Raw genomic sequence first — 18,485 nt, 5'->3', positions numbered from 1 at the left:
CTTTAACATGTTTGCATGAACATAAACAGCCTATTTTTTTTGTTTAGTATCCAGTGTACCACTGCTGAACTTGTCTTCCTAAATTCAGTTTAGATAGCCTGCATATAAAAATAAGAAAGCAAGAAATAAACCAAAGAAAGCAAGATGTAAAAGAAGAAAATTGTCACCTGTAACCATGCAACCATGCAAATTGTAACCTGTAACCTCCAATCAGAGTTATTTTTGTATGAGGAGGAAAAAATTCAACTTTTTATTCCACCCCTGGTTTAAAAAGTAGTTTAAAAAAAAAAAAAAAGGTTCTCCAACTCTGTGAAGTAAAAGAAATTAGCCTCAAGAGGCCGTAACTGAGCTTCCCATCGGATTATTGTGCAAGGTTACCTTTTATTTCCCCCCCACGGTGGATAATGCATGTTCATTGTGATTTATCTGGAGCCGGTTTCTTTTACACCCTCGGCGTATATAAAGTCCAGCTAGGACTGGGAACAGAGATTTGGGGAGCATCTGAGAGGCAGTCTCCAGTCGGAGAGAATGAAACAGTCGGGAACACGAGCAGCCGCGTGTGAAATTGACACTCTCTGTGGTATGAGCCCCATGTTTGCCTCGCAACGCAGACGAAGAGCCCTTAGAAACGGGATGCACGATCCATCTCCTCTGTACGTGCTGCTTTGTGCTCACCCTTGATTTTAATTTCTCGCTCGTGTTTCTGACCTAGAATGATCGAGGCTCGGGCCCTGAGAGGACCGTGAACGTTCGGCCAGCTTGATTTGGCCACCTGGCAAGAGCAATGGTGCTGAGGGCCTTCGTCCTGTTGGCTGTCTTTGCAGAAGCCTCTGCGAGATCTTGCACTCCAAATAAAGCAGGTATGCTCTGGTGCTAGCCCATTTTCCTGGAAAGGAACTTTTCCTGACACTTCCCTTCGCAGAGTTCATAGCCCTGGGCTTTTATTGTTAGGAAAATGCGATACTGTAGCCAAGTAGAAGCACTTAAGCACCCCAACGCCCATCCGGTTTTCCCCACAGAAAGTACAAATCTATTGGGTGAAGTTACACTTTTTAAAAATTAGAGGCTGCTAAATAGATGAACAAATAGAGATAAAATCTTCACATTTTCTTCCCATTTTCTGTTTGACTACTACTTTTCTGTCCTGTGCCATAAATTACTGTTTCATAGCATTGTGCATAAATGGACATTTTAAATTTTATATGCTCATTTCATGGGATTTTCATATACATATGAAACCAGATTGAATGGATTGGAAATATATATATATTTTTTGGAAATATAAATATATTTATGAAAATACATTTAATCTGGTTTCAAAAATACATTCCTTAATATAGGTTAAAGCTTAAAAGTGGACCAATTTTGAATACATATTAAGAATAATGCAGATATTACACAGAGGTTTCAAAAACTGTAAAAGTGGAACTTCAGTGACTGAAGTTGGGGGAAAACTTTCGTCACAGCTCATGAAGAATAGTGGTGAAAGTATTTTTAACTAACTGCTTTGCATGCTCAGCTGTAACAGGAGCCCATCATATGTAGATATTACCAGATCTGATTTCAGACCATGTCTTTCCTCTTTCCAGATGTCATTCTTGTGTTTTGTTATCCGAAAACAATCATCACCAAAATCCCAGAGTGTCCCTATGGATGGGAAGTGCACCAGCTGGCGCTCGGTGGGCTGTGTTACAATGGGGTCCACGAAGGAGGTTACTACCAATTTGTAATCCCAGATTTGTCACCTAAAAACAAGTCCTATTGTGGAACCCAGTCCGAGGTAAGACCAGGCCACACGTGGAGGAGTTGCTAAGAGGAGGCAACTGGGCCCAAGAATGAGACATCTTCTGTCCACCCTTAAAAAGATTCAGAATTCACCACTTTCTTTTGAAGAGTCAGTCCCAACTCCCAAATTTCCTGAGATATTAGTGTTATTTAAATTCTTTTCTTCTGTCTAGTTTAGGTGACTCTTTGGATTTAAATTTTATTCTCCTAATTCACTGCCTGAGCAGCTAAGCCACCTTCCGTGAGTAGAACAAAGTACATTTCCCACCTCCACCTCACTTGGAGCTCTGAACACGTGCTCATGGCTGCCATCCTTCCTGAGTTGGATGGGTGAGCCATCCTCTGCCCGAGACTTGGAAGTGGTGACAAAGGGGTGCATGTGGAAGGCATCTTAGGGACCTCCCTGGCGGTCCAGCGGTTAAGACTCTGTGCTTCCACTGCAGGGGGCACGGGTTCAATCCCTGGTCGGGGAACTAAGATCCCACATGCCACGCAGCATGGCCAAAAAAATAAAAAGATAATGGAAGTCATCTTAAAGAAGTGACCAAAGTATAACACAACCCATAATTGGGTCTTGTGAAGTACCCAGGACAGGTAATCAGAATTACTGATAATCAGGATACTCTCGCCAAGTATCCTCATGGGATGGAGGAGAAATCTGAGACCTCCCAGCAAAGCCACTAGTTCGGGGCCACAGAACCAGTAGTGATATACTCATGAAGGGAGCCTAGGTCTTCTGACGCTCTGGCTCACGTCTAGAACTCCTACGGCCTTGACTGAAGGAGATGGTACATCTATCGGGTCTCAGCTCCTGGGGCTACCTCCTCTTCCTAAAGGTCCCACAAGGATTCAGGGATTTAGGGAGAAGAGTCATGGGCATGATTAACAAAAACATCATGTCTTTGAATATCCTGGTAAAATGAATTAGAAATCATCCATGCAGTCTTAGGCAGATCACTTCTCAAGTGAATGTTCAAGATCCCTTTTAATTCTAATATTCGGTGATTTTAAAGTCCAACAAGTCAGAGGAAAGAATCTCAGAAATAGTGCTCATGATTGGAAGAAGGAAAGAGCAAAGAACCAGGCAGTAATGTTCTAGAGATGGGAGGTGGGTGAAGGTGTCACATAAGATTACTTGGACAGGGGAAAGTAAATTAAAAGTTGATGTTGGGAGATAGAGGTTCCTGAGCCAGTCCATTTCGGTCAGAAGCCCAATGGGTATATGGATTTTTTTTAAGTGTACAACATTCAACTTAGATTATTATAAACAATCTTGGACTTCCCTGGTGGCACAGTGGTTAAGAATCCGTCTGCCAATGCAGGGGACACGGGTTCGAGCCCTGGTCCGGGAAGATCCCACATGCCGCGGAGCAACTAAGCCCGTGCGCCACAACTACTGAGCCCGCGTGCCTAGAGCCCTTGCTCCACAACAAGAGAAACCACCACAATGAGAAGCCCGCTCCCGCTCCCCGCAACTAGAGAAAGCCCGCATGCAGCAACGAAGACCCAACACAGACAAAAATAAATACATAAAATAAATAAATTTATAAAAAAAAAACAAACAATCTTGAATAGACTTAAGATCTCTTTACAAAAATTATCAGCTCACCGACAAACAAGAGTGGGTGCTATATCAATGGCAGACATTCATGCCTCCCCATTGGGCTTTTTTCTGAACCATCTTCAATCATTTATCCAAGAGGCCTCATTCACATCATGGGGGTACAGGGCCACCCTAACCGCCTTCTTTCTTTCTCCAGTACAAGCCCCCCATCTACCACTTCTACAGCCACATTGTTTCCAACGACAGCACCGTGATCGTAAAGAACCAGCCTGTGAACTACTCTTTTTCCTGCACTTATCACTCCACCTACTTGGTGAACCAGGCTGCCTTTGACCAGAGGTAAGCTGCTCCGCGAGAGGAGGGCTGGCTGCGTGTGTTCTGCAGTCCCTGTCAACCAGGCATGTTTCAGTCCTTATGCAAAATTCTCTCCCCTTTTCAGAGTGGCCACTGTTCATGTGAAGAACGGGAGCATGGGCACATTTGAAAGCCAGTTGTCTCTCAACTTCTACACTGTAAGTGGTCTCCAGGTCTCCACTGCTACCCTGGGGCCTTTCTAGGAGATGATGGGATACTTCCTCAGCATTTGTTCTCCTCTAAGCTGTATGCAGACCCCCATTCTTGAATTTGAATTGAGACGTAAGCTTTGGTCTAGCTTTAAGCCTCTTTAAAGACTAGATGCAGCAGACATTCAGATTCATAGACTGGAGGGAAGAAAGGAAAGGTGCCACGGAGAAAAAAGGGCAATCTTCCCATTTCACAGATGAGAATATTGAGATAAGAGAAATCAAAGGTCAGTCGGCAGTAAAGACAGCCAAGGTCTAATGCTTAATCAAGATTAGTTTCCACTACAGCCCCCTCCAGAGATTTATATTTAGGGTCCAGCTCTTGTTAAAACCTCGGCACAGAGTAGTGAGATTCCTACCTGGGACAGGGCTAAGGGGGGAGGTTGGGGTTGGCTGCTGCCGCCTAGTTTTTTGGTCTCCAAAGCCCTTTACTTAGTGGGCCTCCTCTTTGTCTAATTTGGGCATGCTGCCTACGTTGACATCAAAGCTAAAGGCACTAAGAATAAAATGCTCCAGAGAAACTGAATATGCAATGGCCATTAGCCCAGCTGGCCTCCTGTTTAGATGGGGTGCTCTGTTTTTCAGACCCGCAGCTTCCAGTGAGGGGACATGCACATAGGAGATGGCCCAGCTGGCTAAAGGAAAATGCAGGCAGAAATAGAAACCTTTACTTCCAACATTAGAACTGGAAGATAGCCTTAGAGGCCACCATGTGCAACCCATTCATTTCGCAAAGGAAACAACTATATTACCTGGAACTCCACTGACCTTGAACTCTTTCAACTTGCTTTACCAGCTCCCTGGAAGCTATTAATCTTGCTGAACTTAGAAGGTGAGAGCTAGAAGGGATCCTAGAATAACCTAGTCCATTTTACAGCTGAGGATCTGAAACCCAGTGAGGAAATGATCTGTCCAAGATCCCACAGGTGGTCCAGAGCAGTACCCAGTCTGGAACAAGGTCCCCTAACATTGGTCTCCAAGGCAAACTTACTATGCAGGGAATGAAGCTTAAGTTTCATGACCCCTCACTTCCACAGGCCCTTTTCAAGGCCCTGTGTCTAATTTTGTATTCAAAGTTTTGATTCTTTTAATTAAAGAGGGCTCTCTAAATAAGCTTCAAGGTCCCACAAAACCTAGATCTGCCCCAGGCTACACACCACTAGTGGTTAAGTCCTGAGAAAAGGAAATCCCATACAATCCCTTGACCTATAATCAGGGGGGTTAAAACAGCGTGGATCACCAGGGTGATGAAAGGATGGCAAAACCACTGTAGTAACTGTTGAAGGTTATCCAGAGCGGAAAATAAGCTTCACACATTGACAACAGACTCAGGGGACATCCTGATGACAGGCTGTCTTTACTACTGAGTCCCTGTCTGGAAATACATGATTGTTGCTTTAACCAGATAAAATTATAGATATGACCCTATGAAGGTTTTACAACAGTTGGAAATGGAGAGGCACCACGATTGTCAAAAGTCATCATCCACCATCAGTTAGGTGCAGCTAAGTTTCAGACAGAAATATCAAATCTTATAACTTTTTTAAGAAAAAACAAAAATTAGGAAGCATGTCCTCAGCATCACCCAGGCCATCCTCTGGGCTAGACAGACTGCTTCCTTGAACTGGTAGAAATGAGGCTAAGACCTTCCCTAGGGCCCACCAAGACCCTTACAGGACAAAAAAACCTTGGCAACGAGGGGGCTCTGAGGTTATAACCGAGACTTTGGTACTGATTAACATTCCCACGATGGGCTCGGTTTCCTGTGCCTTACCCATGAGGTTGGTATTTTTCTTCTCCTCCCTTCTTCTGCTTTGAGGGCATTCTTGTGTGTTTCTGAAGCAACAGCTGCTAGCTGCATATATTTCCATCAAATTACCAGAGACCGAGCTGTGCCCTGCATGGCACAATAGAATCAATGCTCTGCTAGTTGCTTAGGATTCTGAGAGCTCCAAATGCCAGGCTCCAAAACCACCAGTTCTATTCAGCATGCTTCCTCTTTTCTCTCTCTACCCCCTTCCACTCAATTCTGCAAAACGGTCCGTGGTTGGTATTCTTGGTAAAGTTATTTTGACTCCCAATCCGAAATAAAGGAAGGTAGTCAACTTGTAGAAGTAGCCTAGTATTCTGGTTAAGAAAATAGGCCTTGACATCAGACCACTGGTTTGAAGCCTGTTTCCACCATTTACTAGTTGTGTGACCTCGGACAAGTTAACCTCTCTGGGCCTCCGCCTATGCATTTGTTAAGTGGGGATAATAATAGCACTTATCTGAGAGGTTTGTTATGAGGGTTAAATGAAATAATCCTTATAAAACCCTTTGCACAGCGCCTGGTGCAAAGTAAATGCCTGAGGAAGTAGTCATTCTCACAATTGTGAACTTTGACCTTGTTTAAAGTGGAAACTGAGAACTCCTAGCACCAGCACTGTTACCTTTATAGGGTTGAACATCAATGTCAGAGTGGGATTAGGTTGACTTCTACTCAATCAAAATGGTATTGACTATTCCTTTTAGTTAGACAGAAACAAATGACAAAGCTTGGGATGGAACGAAGGCAAGCAATAGAGACCAAAATCATAGACTTCCGGAGTCAGAACAAACCTCAGAGGTGATTAATCTTGACCTTCCACCCAATGCCCAAAACCCTTCTGCAAGGCTGCTGAGGGATGGGTTCCCCACCTCTTCCAAGGGCAATGGAAAGTTGGACCTTCTCATGTTAGGTCAGCATGTGAAATCTGATGTCATGAAATCTGACATTCCGAACTCTGGCCCACTGGTCCTGGTTCTGTCCTCTGAAACGATACTACATGTTATTGATGGTCCTTCAACTAGCTCAAGCTTGTCTTTCCCAAACTAAACATCATGCCATTCTTGGTGGTCCATTCATCATCCTAGTGACTCTTTTCTCTGTATGATTTCCTGGGTTAATGCCCCTATTAAAAGGCAGAGCCCAGAATTTGCCAAAATAAACTGTCCAGGTACTAAAGGGTGAAGCTATCTGGACATAGGTCCCTAATTTTCATGTTACAAAGAAAGTAGGGGGAAATCACACTGAGTATTGCCTCACTGTCAGGTGAGAAGTGGAAAAACTGACCCTTAAAAGCGTTTTGCTTCAGAAATTGAACTAAGGGTGCAGATTCTGTGCTCCACTATGTAACATAATCAGGAAGCTTCCCCTGCAAGTGGAGGTATTATTCCAATATTCCAATTCTTGGTTCCTGGGAGATGGAGCCAGGAGAAGCACCTCTGGCTACACCGGGGACAGCAGTCTATGATTTTGGTCTCAATATAGCACAGTCTCCTGGACATACATGTGATGTCCTCATCCCTTCTAAGATGGCACCAGCATCCTAGGAGGTACAGCCTCTCTGGTCCCGGCGGGTCTCACTGTGGTCTCATGTACCTGTGCCTTTGGGTTGTCCTCCCCCCTTCCATCCCGATTCATCTGCTCCCGTCAGACCCAGCTGCTCAGTCTGACAGATCATAACGCCCAGTGTCAATTTCCTTCCAAAGAATGCCAAGTTCTCCATTAAGAAAGAAGCGCCTTTTATCCTGGAGACCTCCGAAATTGGTTCAGATCTGTTTGCAGGAGTAGAAGCCAAAGGGTTAAGCATTAGGTAAGTGTGTGTTCTTAATGTTTGTATTTATAAATACAAAGAAGAGAAAAACAAACAAACAAAAACAGCCCAGAGGCTTTTTAATCACCCAAAGTTTCTAGGCATACAACTCCCTAGCTCACAGTGATGCGTTTTGTTTCATTTCCAGGTTTAAAGTGGTTGTGAACAGCTGTTGGGCCACACCTTCGGCTGATTTCATGTATCCCTTGCAGTGGCAGCTGATCAACAAGGGGTAGGTACGGCTCTCTGGACCACAGGGCTGAGAGGTGGGGCTAGGTAGATCCAGGGCTGCTCTGGCTTGGGACAGCTTGGAAGGAAGAGGTGGAGCCTGTTAGGGTCACATCAGTGACTTCTTCTGTGCTTCCAGACTGAGTACTGATACCAGGAATCACTTACATAGTGCTTTCTAGGTACCAGGTTCTGTTCTGAGAGCTTTATCATATATTAACTCATTTGCCTTACAACAGGTAGGTATTATTACTATCATCCCCATTTTCCAGATGAGAAAACTGAGGCACAGGAGGGATTAAGTAATATCACATAGTTAGTGTATGTGTGTGTTTATGGGGAAGTGGGCAGGTTGGGTTCACATCCAATCATTATGGGGAAGTGGGCAGGTTGGGTTCAAATCCAATCAATCTGACATCAGAACCCTGATGAGAACTCACTTAGATATCCACGTAAAAAGCTTAGTACATAGTACCTAGCTGGTATTCAATCAATTTTAATAATATCATTGTTTTTATTTACTAATAATTTCATAGGTAACGGGGAGTTCTTAAAATTTGGAGTAGAGGACTAAAGTAATGGGATTATAGTATAGAAATGTGATTCTGGAAATCTCACATAGGGTGGTTAGAAACAGAACATGGGAGGTAGAAAGACCAGATTAGAGGCTGTGGCAGCTCTAGAGCCAAAGGTGATAAGACCTGAATCAAGGTTGTAGCCAAGTGAATGGAAAGAAGGTCATCCAACGTCACCCAAGGGAGGGAGAAGCAATAAAAATTTAGCAACCAATTGGATATGGTAGAGGGAAGGACAGGGTACAATGTCTGAGGAACATGTGACAAAGAATGCTTTCTGCTGTTGCACCGTGAATTGTGAAGATGAGAAATTGTTTGTCGTAGGCTCCTAGGGAAGAGGGGTTCTGGATAAGGGAGTTTGGATTCTCCTTGAGTTCACGGATGACATATTGACCTTGAGATGACAATTGTCTAGAAGCACTTAGAATTGTAACTTTGGAAAACAAAGGAGAGGATGAGTTAGACTAGAGGTGCAGGCGTCATCCACACAGCAAACAGTAAACCCAGAAGAGGCCATTCCCCAAACCAAAGCAGACCAGTTACACTGGACCCATCAGGGCTGAGTAAACACTGCCGCCAGGGACAAAGATGATAAGATAACAAAGGTGAAGCCACTTTGGATCTTTATCTATTTTTATTTAACAAACACTTATACAGCCCTTACAACATACCAGGCATTACTCTAGGTAGGTGCTTTACTAATACTAATTTATTTCAATTTCATTACACTTCCTATAGAGTAGGTAGTATAACAATCACTATTTTATAGATGAGGAACCTGAGGCACAGAGAAGTTCAGAAACTTACCCAGAGTCTAAGCTAGTAAAAGGATGGATGATATGGGCAGCGTTATCTCTTGATAACACAGGGTAGGACAGGCCAGCAAGGCCCACACCCAAGCAACCCATCTTCCTGCAGAGATGGGAGCTTAGTTTGGGTCCTTATTTCACATCTGTCCTTGAATGATTCATTTAGGTTCTGTTGATGATGGTGTAAATCAAATGACCTCAGGGAGATTCTGAAATAAACTACTGACCTACAGGGACCTTGAAATTACCAAGAGGCATTGGGAACCTCTCTCAAACAATAGCCACACAAGGGCAAAGGCTTCTGCCACACCATGGAATCATCTCCTCAGATAATTCTAGTGTCCCTGCTCACCTAGTGGATGTGTAATATGGCAGAAAAGGGAATGCATGTGACTTTGGGGTAGTCGCTACAAGTGGTCCTCAAACCCTAGTGTGCACAGGAATTCCTTTGGGTATCTGCTACACATGCAGACACGTTGTAAACCTACAACATCAGAAGGTCCCTGGGTGAACCCTGGGACTCTGCATTTAAGCACAGCCAAATTAAAGACACCCTGACCTAGTTGCAAATACTGCCTAACTGAAATGGCCCCTTGAGGTTGGAGATAATTGCACAAAGACCAGTGCCAAAGGGGAGAATTAGAAAGGCCGCTCCCATAACCTCCCAAATGGTTTTGGCTCACACCCGGCCCTTTGGAAGGAACAGCCAGTTTTCAAGAATGCCTGGAGATATTAGAATAGGAATTTTGATCTCAGGTGGGGAAGTGATGATGGTGTGAAAGCCTCCCCGTGGGCATTCCACAATCCCGAGATACCTGTCACGGAGGGACAGGTGCCACAGCCAGAGCCAAGAGGCAGCAGTGCCAGGGCATCTAGGCCTGCCTGTTACTTGCCTCCTTCCTGCCACCAGCAAAGCTCTGCTTTACATTGTTCCCACTGTCTGACACCATACCTGGACACTCCAGCAGCCAGGAACTATTTTAAGGACTTAGTCTTGAGTTCGTACAAGGGTCTCGGGTTTAATGACCGAATGATCCTTCAAGAGTCTTGTTTCACAGCTCAGAAGATGCCCCTAGCTCTTGTCACTGCTCAGAGGCCACCACCAACAGATCCCAGCTTCTGGCCCTGGTCCAGATATAAGGTGCAGTTTTCACGGCTCATTTCACTCACTCTCAGAGTTAACACCCCCTCCGTCCTACCTCTAATTTGGCCCCTAATGTCTGGTTCTGATGGACTGGGATGGGGGAGGGTCCACCATGAAGTTTCCCTGGGGCGGCTGCACTGCTCCCTAGTGTGTGTGTTGAGTTGGAAGGACGATAGAGTCAGAGAAACACGCCAGGCGGGGCAGGAACTTCGGGTTCCACTGCGGTGCTGTCCACTGGTCTTAAGCTTTTGAACCCAGAGACCTTTGTTCCGAAGAGGACAGGTCCTGGTTCTCATCGTCACCTGCATACAGACCCTCACACTCTGTGGGTCTCGCTGTGCATTCCCCAGAACCACTGTGTCTGTTCCCAACCTGGCTGAATGTCCGGCACTTAAGTAGGGAATCCATATGTGTTTGGTAAATGAAAAAGTATTGTGCTTAAACCAGGCTTTCCCAATCTCGACAATGTTGACTTTTGGGGCTGGATCATTCTTTGTTGTGGGGTCTGTCCTGTTCCCTGTAGGGCATTCTGCAGCATCCCTGGTCTCTACCCTCTAGGTGTCAGGGGTATCTTCCCCCCAGTCATGACAACCACATGCCAAATTTCCCCTGGGGGGCAAAATGGCCCCCAGGTGAGAACAATTGGTTTCGACAAATGCCCATCTATGTCATTATTTTTTCTTTTACTGCAGTTGTACATTTGGGACTTTGAAACTTCCCAAATATTACATTCTCATTATAGAAAATTAAAAAAAAAACAAAACATAAAGGTGAAAGAAGAAAACAAAAACTGTCCATAATAGCCAGTGTTAACATTTAAATGGTATCCTTCCAGCCATTGTTTTCTGTGCTCATATTAAAAATATCTTTACAAAGGTAATTATAGAATAGATATAGCGCTGCTTAAATAGTACAATGTAAATTCAAATTCCCGGTGGCAAAACCTCACAATACACACACAGCAATATGTTGGGTGTGATCTGGGCATAGGCGGCTGTGAGAGCACTTTGGGAAATGCCGTTCCCAGCACCACCATCTTTATTTTGGACATATGCTGGGAGTCTTTACGTATCCCAGTCCTCCGGAGGACGTTGTCTGGGGGATTTCATTTCTTGGGGACAGAGGTGTGGTGACTTCCAGATGTGTGGCTTCTCGTAAGTTGCTCCACCCTTGCTGTACTCTATCTGTAGAATGGGGATGGTCACAGCCATCTCATAGCTCCTCCAACTGACCCCAAAGAAATGAGGATAAGTGAGGTGCTGCCACAGTGCTTCAGAAGGATAACGTGCTGTGTAAAAGCCCAGGGGAGGCCGTGCGTGACTTTGCCTCAGGCGCCCTTGCTGGAGTTCATGAGATGACCTTGTCTCTCCCCCTTCCCTCCCCCGACCCCGTGTGCTCCAGCTGCCCTACGGATGAAACAGTCCTCGTGCATGAGAATGGGAAAGACCACAGGGCAACCTTCCAATTCAATGCTTTCCGGTTCCAGAACATCCCCAAATTGTCCAAGGTGTGGTTACACTGTGAGACTTTCATCTGTGACAGTGAGAAGCTCTCCTGCCCAGTGGTGAGCCATCCTTCCCGGAATGAGACTATTACCTGAGGCTGTGAGGGTGACGGGACGGTATTTGAGAAGCTGTATTTTTCCCTGGGAAATTGTCAACAGACCAGTGTAGATGTGTGTGAGGACATACTGGAGGAAAGGCTGCTGAGGGTAGGGCAGACGTTCCAGGCGTGTCTGCCCCGCCACGAACAAGCTACATGGTCTGGCCCAGGTCACTTAACCCCAGAGCCTGGTTTTCTCCTCTTTAAAGATAGAGTGGTGATGAGTAATGGCGGCCCTTCTCTTTTCAGAGAGCAATGTTAGGGAAAATGAAAGAAACAACAGACATGGAGATGCTTTGAAAAAGTTAACAGGACAAGGGAGATTCAAAATTCAGCTGGTAGCAATAGGCTCTGGATGGAAGTCGAAGGTAGGTATTTTTAGCTCGTGACTTACCAGCCTGAACATCCACCTCGGAGACTTAAGGTGGACGAGAGAGATGTTGCAGGAATTCACGACATGAGGTCACAGCTGTTCCGACCACGTGAGAGGAAGGGCCCAGCTTCCCAGACATATTTAGTAGCTCACGCAGGACGGTCAGTTTCCCCTCCACCTCCTCCACCAAGAAGTTGCTGCAGGATCAATCAACATGCGTAATGAATTCAGGTGGAAGACGATTTTCCATTGCGACCAGGTGAGAACCTGGTCCTTAGAGCAGTGGTTCCAAAGTGTGGTCCACACCGCTTCAGCATCACCTGGGAACTTGTTAGGGATGCAAATTCTCAGCCCCCCACCCCACCCCCTGGCCCCAGACCACCTGATTCAGACACTCTGGGGGGACCCAGCAATCTGTGTTTTAACAAGCTCTTCAAGGGGTGCGCATGTTTGAGAACCACTGCCTTGAAGATCTAAAAGTGTTAAATTCCAAACTGTTACCTCCTCCAGTCTATTTGGACCAGAGACCTCAGTGAGGAAGGACACAGTGTTTCTGAAGAGGGTACCTGCTCGCATTGCCTATAGTAACCAACAGAAATAAGATGATAATCTCTATTTCTGTTGATTCATTGGGCCAGACAGTGGTCACTTATGAGCAAAAACAGAAAGGGAAGGGAGTAGAGAAACATTTAACTGTTCATGAAAGGATTATTATTGGCACTACATTTTAAAAAGAAAATGAACCAGAACACATTTTGCGGGTATCCACGTCTCAAATCACAGAGATGAGAGTAACTATGGGTAAAAGCCTTACTTCTCATCAAAAGAAACGGAGTCAGTTCCTCCCACACGCAATGTGGATTTGTTCCAGCTTGAAGAGTTAAGGCCGGAAAGATTTCTTCCTTTTCTCAAGTTGGAGAAGCAATGAAATACATCTCTCTGGGTTATAAAAGCAATAAGGGAACTAATGTCTGAGGCCTGGGGAATTTTGACTCCATCAACTTTGTGACTTCTTAAAAAAATATCTCTTTTCTCTCCTGTGTTTGTTTCTCATCCCACCTCTCCCCTCGGCTTCTCCTGGGTCTCCAGACTTGTGACAAACGAAAACGCCTCCTCCGGGACCAGACTGGGGGCGTCCTGGTCGTCGAGCTCTCCCTCCGTAGTAAGCTTCTCTGTTTTCCAAATGGTTGCCCTCAAGCTGGGCTGCGTCCACAGGCACGGCCGGTTTGAGCATTTTAACTGAATTGCCAAACCAGTTGTGCCTGTAGACACAACCTTTACCTGCAACGCGTCTCCTCACCTGGGGGGTGGGTAACTCACGCCCGATCAAGGAGGTTTGTTAACTACCCTGAAAAGTTCGGCCTGTGGCCTCAATTCCAATGCCCCCCAGGGACTAGGAAGTGCTGAGCTTCCAGGCACAGTGTGCAGGTGATAATGATAATAGAAAATGAAACGTACTGGGGCATCCAGGGCATGTCAACAAAACTAGTAAAGGAGCTGGGTGGGCCCTGGGGTTTCAGAAATAAAGGAGACCCACACGGGCCCTGTCCTCAAGAATGTACCATCCAGCAAGGAGGGAGATGCTGAATGCTAAGGGAAAGGGAGATTACTGTTAGTGGGGGTGGAAGAGGTAGGGTCTATGGGAATAGATGCGTAGGCAGCTCAGCCTAGTCAGGCTTAGGGAGGACCTCTGCGAGTCATTTTAAGTCTGACCTCAAGAGTGCTGTGACATCAAGGGGGGGCAAGGCCTGGGAGCTTTAGAGGACAGTCACCCAACTTTGGTCAGGAGCCCAACCCCATCTGCTGCCTGATTTTGTATGACCTGTAAGCTAAGGGCAGTTTTTCCTTTTTATGTGGTTGAAAAAAATCAAAGGAAACAATATTTCATAACACACAAAAATTATATGAAATTCAAATTTCATTGTATATACAGAAAGTTTTATTGAAACATAGCCACACTGGTTCATTTAGGGCTTGTCTCCAGCTACTTTCGACAGCATCAAGTAGTTGCAATAGAGAACAAGTGGCCTGCGCAGCTGAAAAAGTTTACTATCACCCACGCTTTTCAGAAAGTTTACCAACCCCTGCCATAGAGAGCCGAGATGAAAATGGTGTGAGATGAAGCCTTTGTCAACCCTGCAAGAAACTTTGTGCTAAAGACAATGGGGAGCGGGTTGGTTTCATCAGGGGAGAATCCAGTCAGGTTTGTGTTTTAGGAACACAGCTCTGAGACTTCTCCCTCTGTGATCTTTTCTTAAACCTTCTGTATTCTCTTTCTTTACTCACTACAGGCAGGGGATCCTCCGGTCTCTATAGCTTCTCAGGTAAGGAAAAGAGACAGCTCTGGGCAATGCTTTTAACAGGCAGATGTGTGTTTTAAAAGAGGCTTACCTTTGGCCCCAGCAAAGCCTTTACCTGAATGAGGTGGAGGGGGATTGGAGGTCGAAAGGTCTCTCTCCAACCAGCCCCTGAGCTCTGAAGGGAGGGACCAGCTGGGGGCAAGCTGGATGAAGCAGAGCTGGTTCCCCCACCCCCCTACCAAGTCTAAGCAAAGACATCACTAGGTGGTTCCTCTTGGGTTTCTGTGTTCGGAAAACGTGATTTTCAATGATCTGTTCATTCAACAAATATTTCTGAGTCCGTTCTATGACCCTGCCCCTCATGAACTGAGTGACCTTGGGCCATGACCCCACTCCTGCATTCCCCAGTTTCCTCTATGAAATTGGGTTAATAATTGCCCGTATCATACACAGAAGTTGTTGTGTTGATTAACTATTACAGCTAAGAGCACTAAACAATGCCCAACAAGCAACAAACATCCAGTAAAGATCAGCCGTAATTACTGACTCTGTACCAGGCACTTTTCTAGGTGGTGCGACTGCTGCAGTGAACAAGGCAGGCAAGGCTCCTGCCCTTCCTAATATGCATGAAGTATGGTGGGTGGGGCTGAATAATGATTTAGACAGCAGCCCGGGAAGCATCTTAGAGGAAGAAGCATTTCAGCTAAGACCCAAGATCTCACCAAATGATGCGAGAAGATGGGTAAGGCAGTTCTATTTATAAACCAACTCACAGATGTAGGATTTGCTCTCACAATTACAGGAAACCATGCAAACAAACTGTTTGAGACTCTCAGATGCACCATCTGGAGTCTACAGTGAAACGCACCGTCACTGTATTATCGAAGTTCAGGTTCCCATCTGTCAGAGGTCCCTATCCTAGGCTTATCTGTTGGGTTCTTTGTACTGATGAAAGTGAGCTATGCAAACCCCAGAGGATGAACAAAATGACTATGTACAAAATGTGCAGAGTTTTATGAAAACCTACTTAACGTCCTTGAGTTGACTCAGTTATGTTGAGTTGACTCTTTTGTCGAGTTCTCCTTGCTCCTTGTCGAACTGTCTCCTTTCCTGTCTGGTCCACAGATGTTCTCTATCACCTCATCGTGATGCTGGGGGTTTGTGCTGTGTTCTAAGGGAGAGCCAGGCAGGCAGCTGCAGCTCCTCCACCCAAGACCATCTCCTCTGTCAATGACAAACTCACATTTAGTGTGCTGCCAAAAAGAACAAACAGAAGACCGTATTGTTGGGGAGCAGAGAACAGCGCTTTGCCAAATATGTGTTCCAGTGATTTTCGTGAATTCCAGTGATTGTTTTTCTTCGGTGCCCCACTTCCTCTTGTGACTTCCTGTGGCTCTTAGATTCTGCCGTCCCTCCCCTGCAGCCGGCGGAGGAGTCTCCTTTCCCCATAGTCAAGTCGAGACTGCAGCGGACTCCTTTGAAAGCTATTCTAATTTTAAAAGACTAGCACACCCAACCAAGCGCAGCTGAGCATTTTGAGGAGAAGGTAGGGCATAAGCACAAAGTCAGTGCTGAGGACAGAATGCACAGGAACAACCAACTTTGCCGAAGGAGCCTTTGTCATTGAGGCTGTGCAATTCCTATCTGAGGACCAGAGCTGAGCCACCAGGCGGGGGTTCTAATCTTTCAAATGATGATGTGGGAATCAGAGTAGAAAACATTCGTTTGCTCAAACCTGAATAATATAAAGGAAAATGATTCTTGAGAGCCCCCAATGAGTGCTAACCCAACTGGTGTTTTATTATAAGTTTTCTTAAATATGTATAAACATTATATAGGTGTACACTCCTTATTTTTATAGCTGATATATATGTCTAAGAGCAAAAGAAAATTACAAATTGAATAGGACTCAAGCTACAAAAAGAGTAAAACTCACATTAGCATTCATTGACCATGCTAATATGGCATTGCCTAAATGAAACTGCTACTTGTAACATGCTTCAGAGGGACTGCCACGACAGGTTCTCTGCAGCTTGGCAACCCCATCCTACTTGTAATGCCCAAGGCTCTCACTATTTCTATTCGCTCTGCTAAGAAATCTTCATTTGTAGAGAATGGTCTGACCTCATTTAGGCTTTACTTCAACATTCAAGCCCATATCTTTTTTTTGTCTCAGTAACCTACGACCATTCGAATGGAACCAACAAAAAATCGGAAACACAAATGCAAATAAAATGAAGACAAATGGCCAGTGAAATCACGTGGTTTCTCATGCTGAGAGCACTGCCACCCCAGTGATCCAGAATATGTTGAGAGTAATGATTTACACGGTCAAGCAAACAAAAACGGAAAGAAGCAGTCCTGGTAGAGAATTGGCAGATCCCTGAAAATGCACTGAGGACCCCGGTTTGAGGCTAGAAGCTGAGATGTGCTAGGAAAAGCCTGAGCTTTAAATTCTGTTCTTTGTCTTGTATAGACTCAATTAGCGGGCTTATCATTGGAAAACACGTCAGTTTGTATCTCTGTATTTAATGTATTTGAGAAGTTTTGAGATCTGTAGTTTGATGGTTCTTTTACAACTGTGTTAATGAACTCAGAAATTAAGCTAGTTCTCAAATCTCTGGAGACACAGGGTGCATGTTTAGCAATAGGCTAGATTAAAATGACTCGTAGCTGAAACTGGTCTCAAAGCTGGTGCTCCAACCAGTTTGGGATCTCTTCTTCCTATAAATTCAGAATTTTTGTAGTCAGGAAGGACAGAAGACGTATTTCATTGGTTCTAGTCAAAAACTCTTAAATAGCATACTCACAGCCATAATCATAAATCCTTGGCTGTCAGAGTAAAACAATGTTGTGTTAGTTTTGCTTTGTTTTTATCATAATGTTTAATGATCTTGTATCTCTTGGTGGTGCTATGGAATAAATAAAATGCCTTAAAATAAATAACCTATGACGATAGCTTACAGTGTAAATATATCATGTTGGTAGCCAATTCTTCAACCCTCCCACTGGTTTCTACAACTAGAGCTTCTTAAATTCACATATATTTCACAGGCTTTCAATCATTTTATCCTACAATTGCATTTCAAAAATTCCAGTATTGTGTTCCTCGGCAAGGAGGCAGAGCCATTTTGTATGATTAATGTCTGGGGGAAAAGTTTTTGTGGTCACCCCTGTCTCTAAGGCCCTCATGTCTGTCACCAGCAACGGCATGTGCTTCAACTCAGAGTTAACAGCCCCATGATGTTTGGTTGCATGTTTCATGTCTCACAACTTCTCTACTAAGGAATTAAGAGAAAGTCACTCTCCAAACAATCTCTCTTGCAAATTCCCATTAGTGCTAAACATAAAACAGACATTTAGAGAAGGAGGAAAGGGTACTTTCTCCCTTAGGTATCCTTGGTTGACATAGAAAAAAACCCTGAATATAGATTTTAGGAAAGTGCTCTTATCAAAATTCCTAATTATGAACCCTAAAGACATCTTCTCTCTGTCTCTCTCTCTCTCTCTCTAAACTTGAGTAATTCAAACAAAATATATAGAGAGACATGGATATATACACACACATATATACTGAGTATACACAGGCACATAAATCTCTACCAATTGATAGATACAGCTATAGCTATAGCTGTAGAGAGATAGATATAGAGAGATTGCTGTCTGTATATACTCAGTATATGTGTATATGTGCATGTATATATGTATATGTGCGTACATGTGTATGTATATATGCGCATGTGTGTGTGAATGTTTATATGTAGGCACATGTGTATATATGTTCTATGTGCATGTGTGTGACTGGATGCCAGATGTTTATGTTACAATGTTTGATGAAAAAGGCAGAAGTAACAAAGTTTTTATTATATGAACATAACTGTGTAAGCATGTGGGCTAGGGCTGGAAGGGAACAAACACACATACT

The 18,485-nt window shown here is 44.5% G+C and overlaps 1 protein-coding gene across 3 annotated transcripts; it reads left to right on the top strand.

Moving 5' to 3' along the window:
* The first annotated feature begins 440 nt into the window (after positions 1 to 440).
* TECTB (tectorin beta) lies at positions 441 to 17,520 on the top strand. 3 transcript variants are annotated; one of them, XM_059899563.1, is made up of 11 exons: positions 441 to 580; positions 713 to 860; positions 1,590 to 1,780; positions 3,546 to 3,688; positions 3,789 to 3,861; positions 7,426 to 7,529; positions 7,678 to 7,761; positions 11,687 to 11,849; positions 13,350 to 13,422; positions 14,552 to 14,584; positions 16,737 to 17,520. In XM_059899563.1, exons 2-11 carry the CDS (start codon positions 785 to 787, stop codon positions 16,796 to 16,798), a joined length of 1,002 nt encoding a protein of 333 aa, XP_059755546.1. In that variant the 5' UTR covers positions 441 to 580; positions 713 to 784; the 3' UTR covers positions 16,799 to 17,520. The 3 variants fall into 3 exon arrangements, with proteins under 3 accessions (XP_059755546.1, XP_059755547.1, XP_059755548.1); XM_059899564.1 differs by having other exon boundaries at positions 15,686 to 17,520; XM_059899565.1 differs by lacking the exon at positions 11,687 to 11,849 and having other exon boundaries at positions 15,686 to 17,520.
* Positions 17,521 to 18,485: the final 965 nt, after the last annotated feature.

This window comes from Balaenoptera ricei, chromosome 16 (genome assembly GCF_028023285.1).
Source record: "Balaenoptera ricei isolate mBalRic1 chromosome 16, mBalRic1.hap2, whole genome shotgun sequence".
Classification (NCBI taxonomy): domain Eukaryota; kingdom Metazoa; phylum Chordata; class Mammalia; order Artiodactyla; family Balaenopteridae; genus Balaenoptera; species Balaenoptera ricei.
The sequence above is the reverse complement of the archived record's forward strand: the minus strand, read 5'-3'. Positions and strand labels throughout refer to the sequence as shown.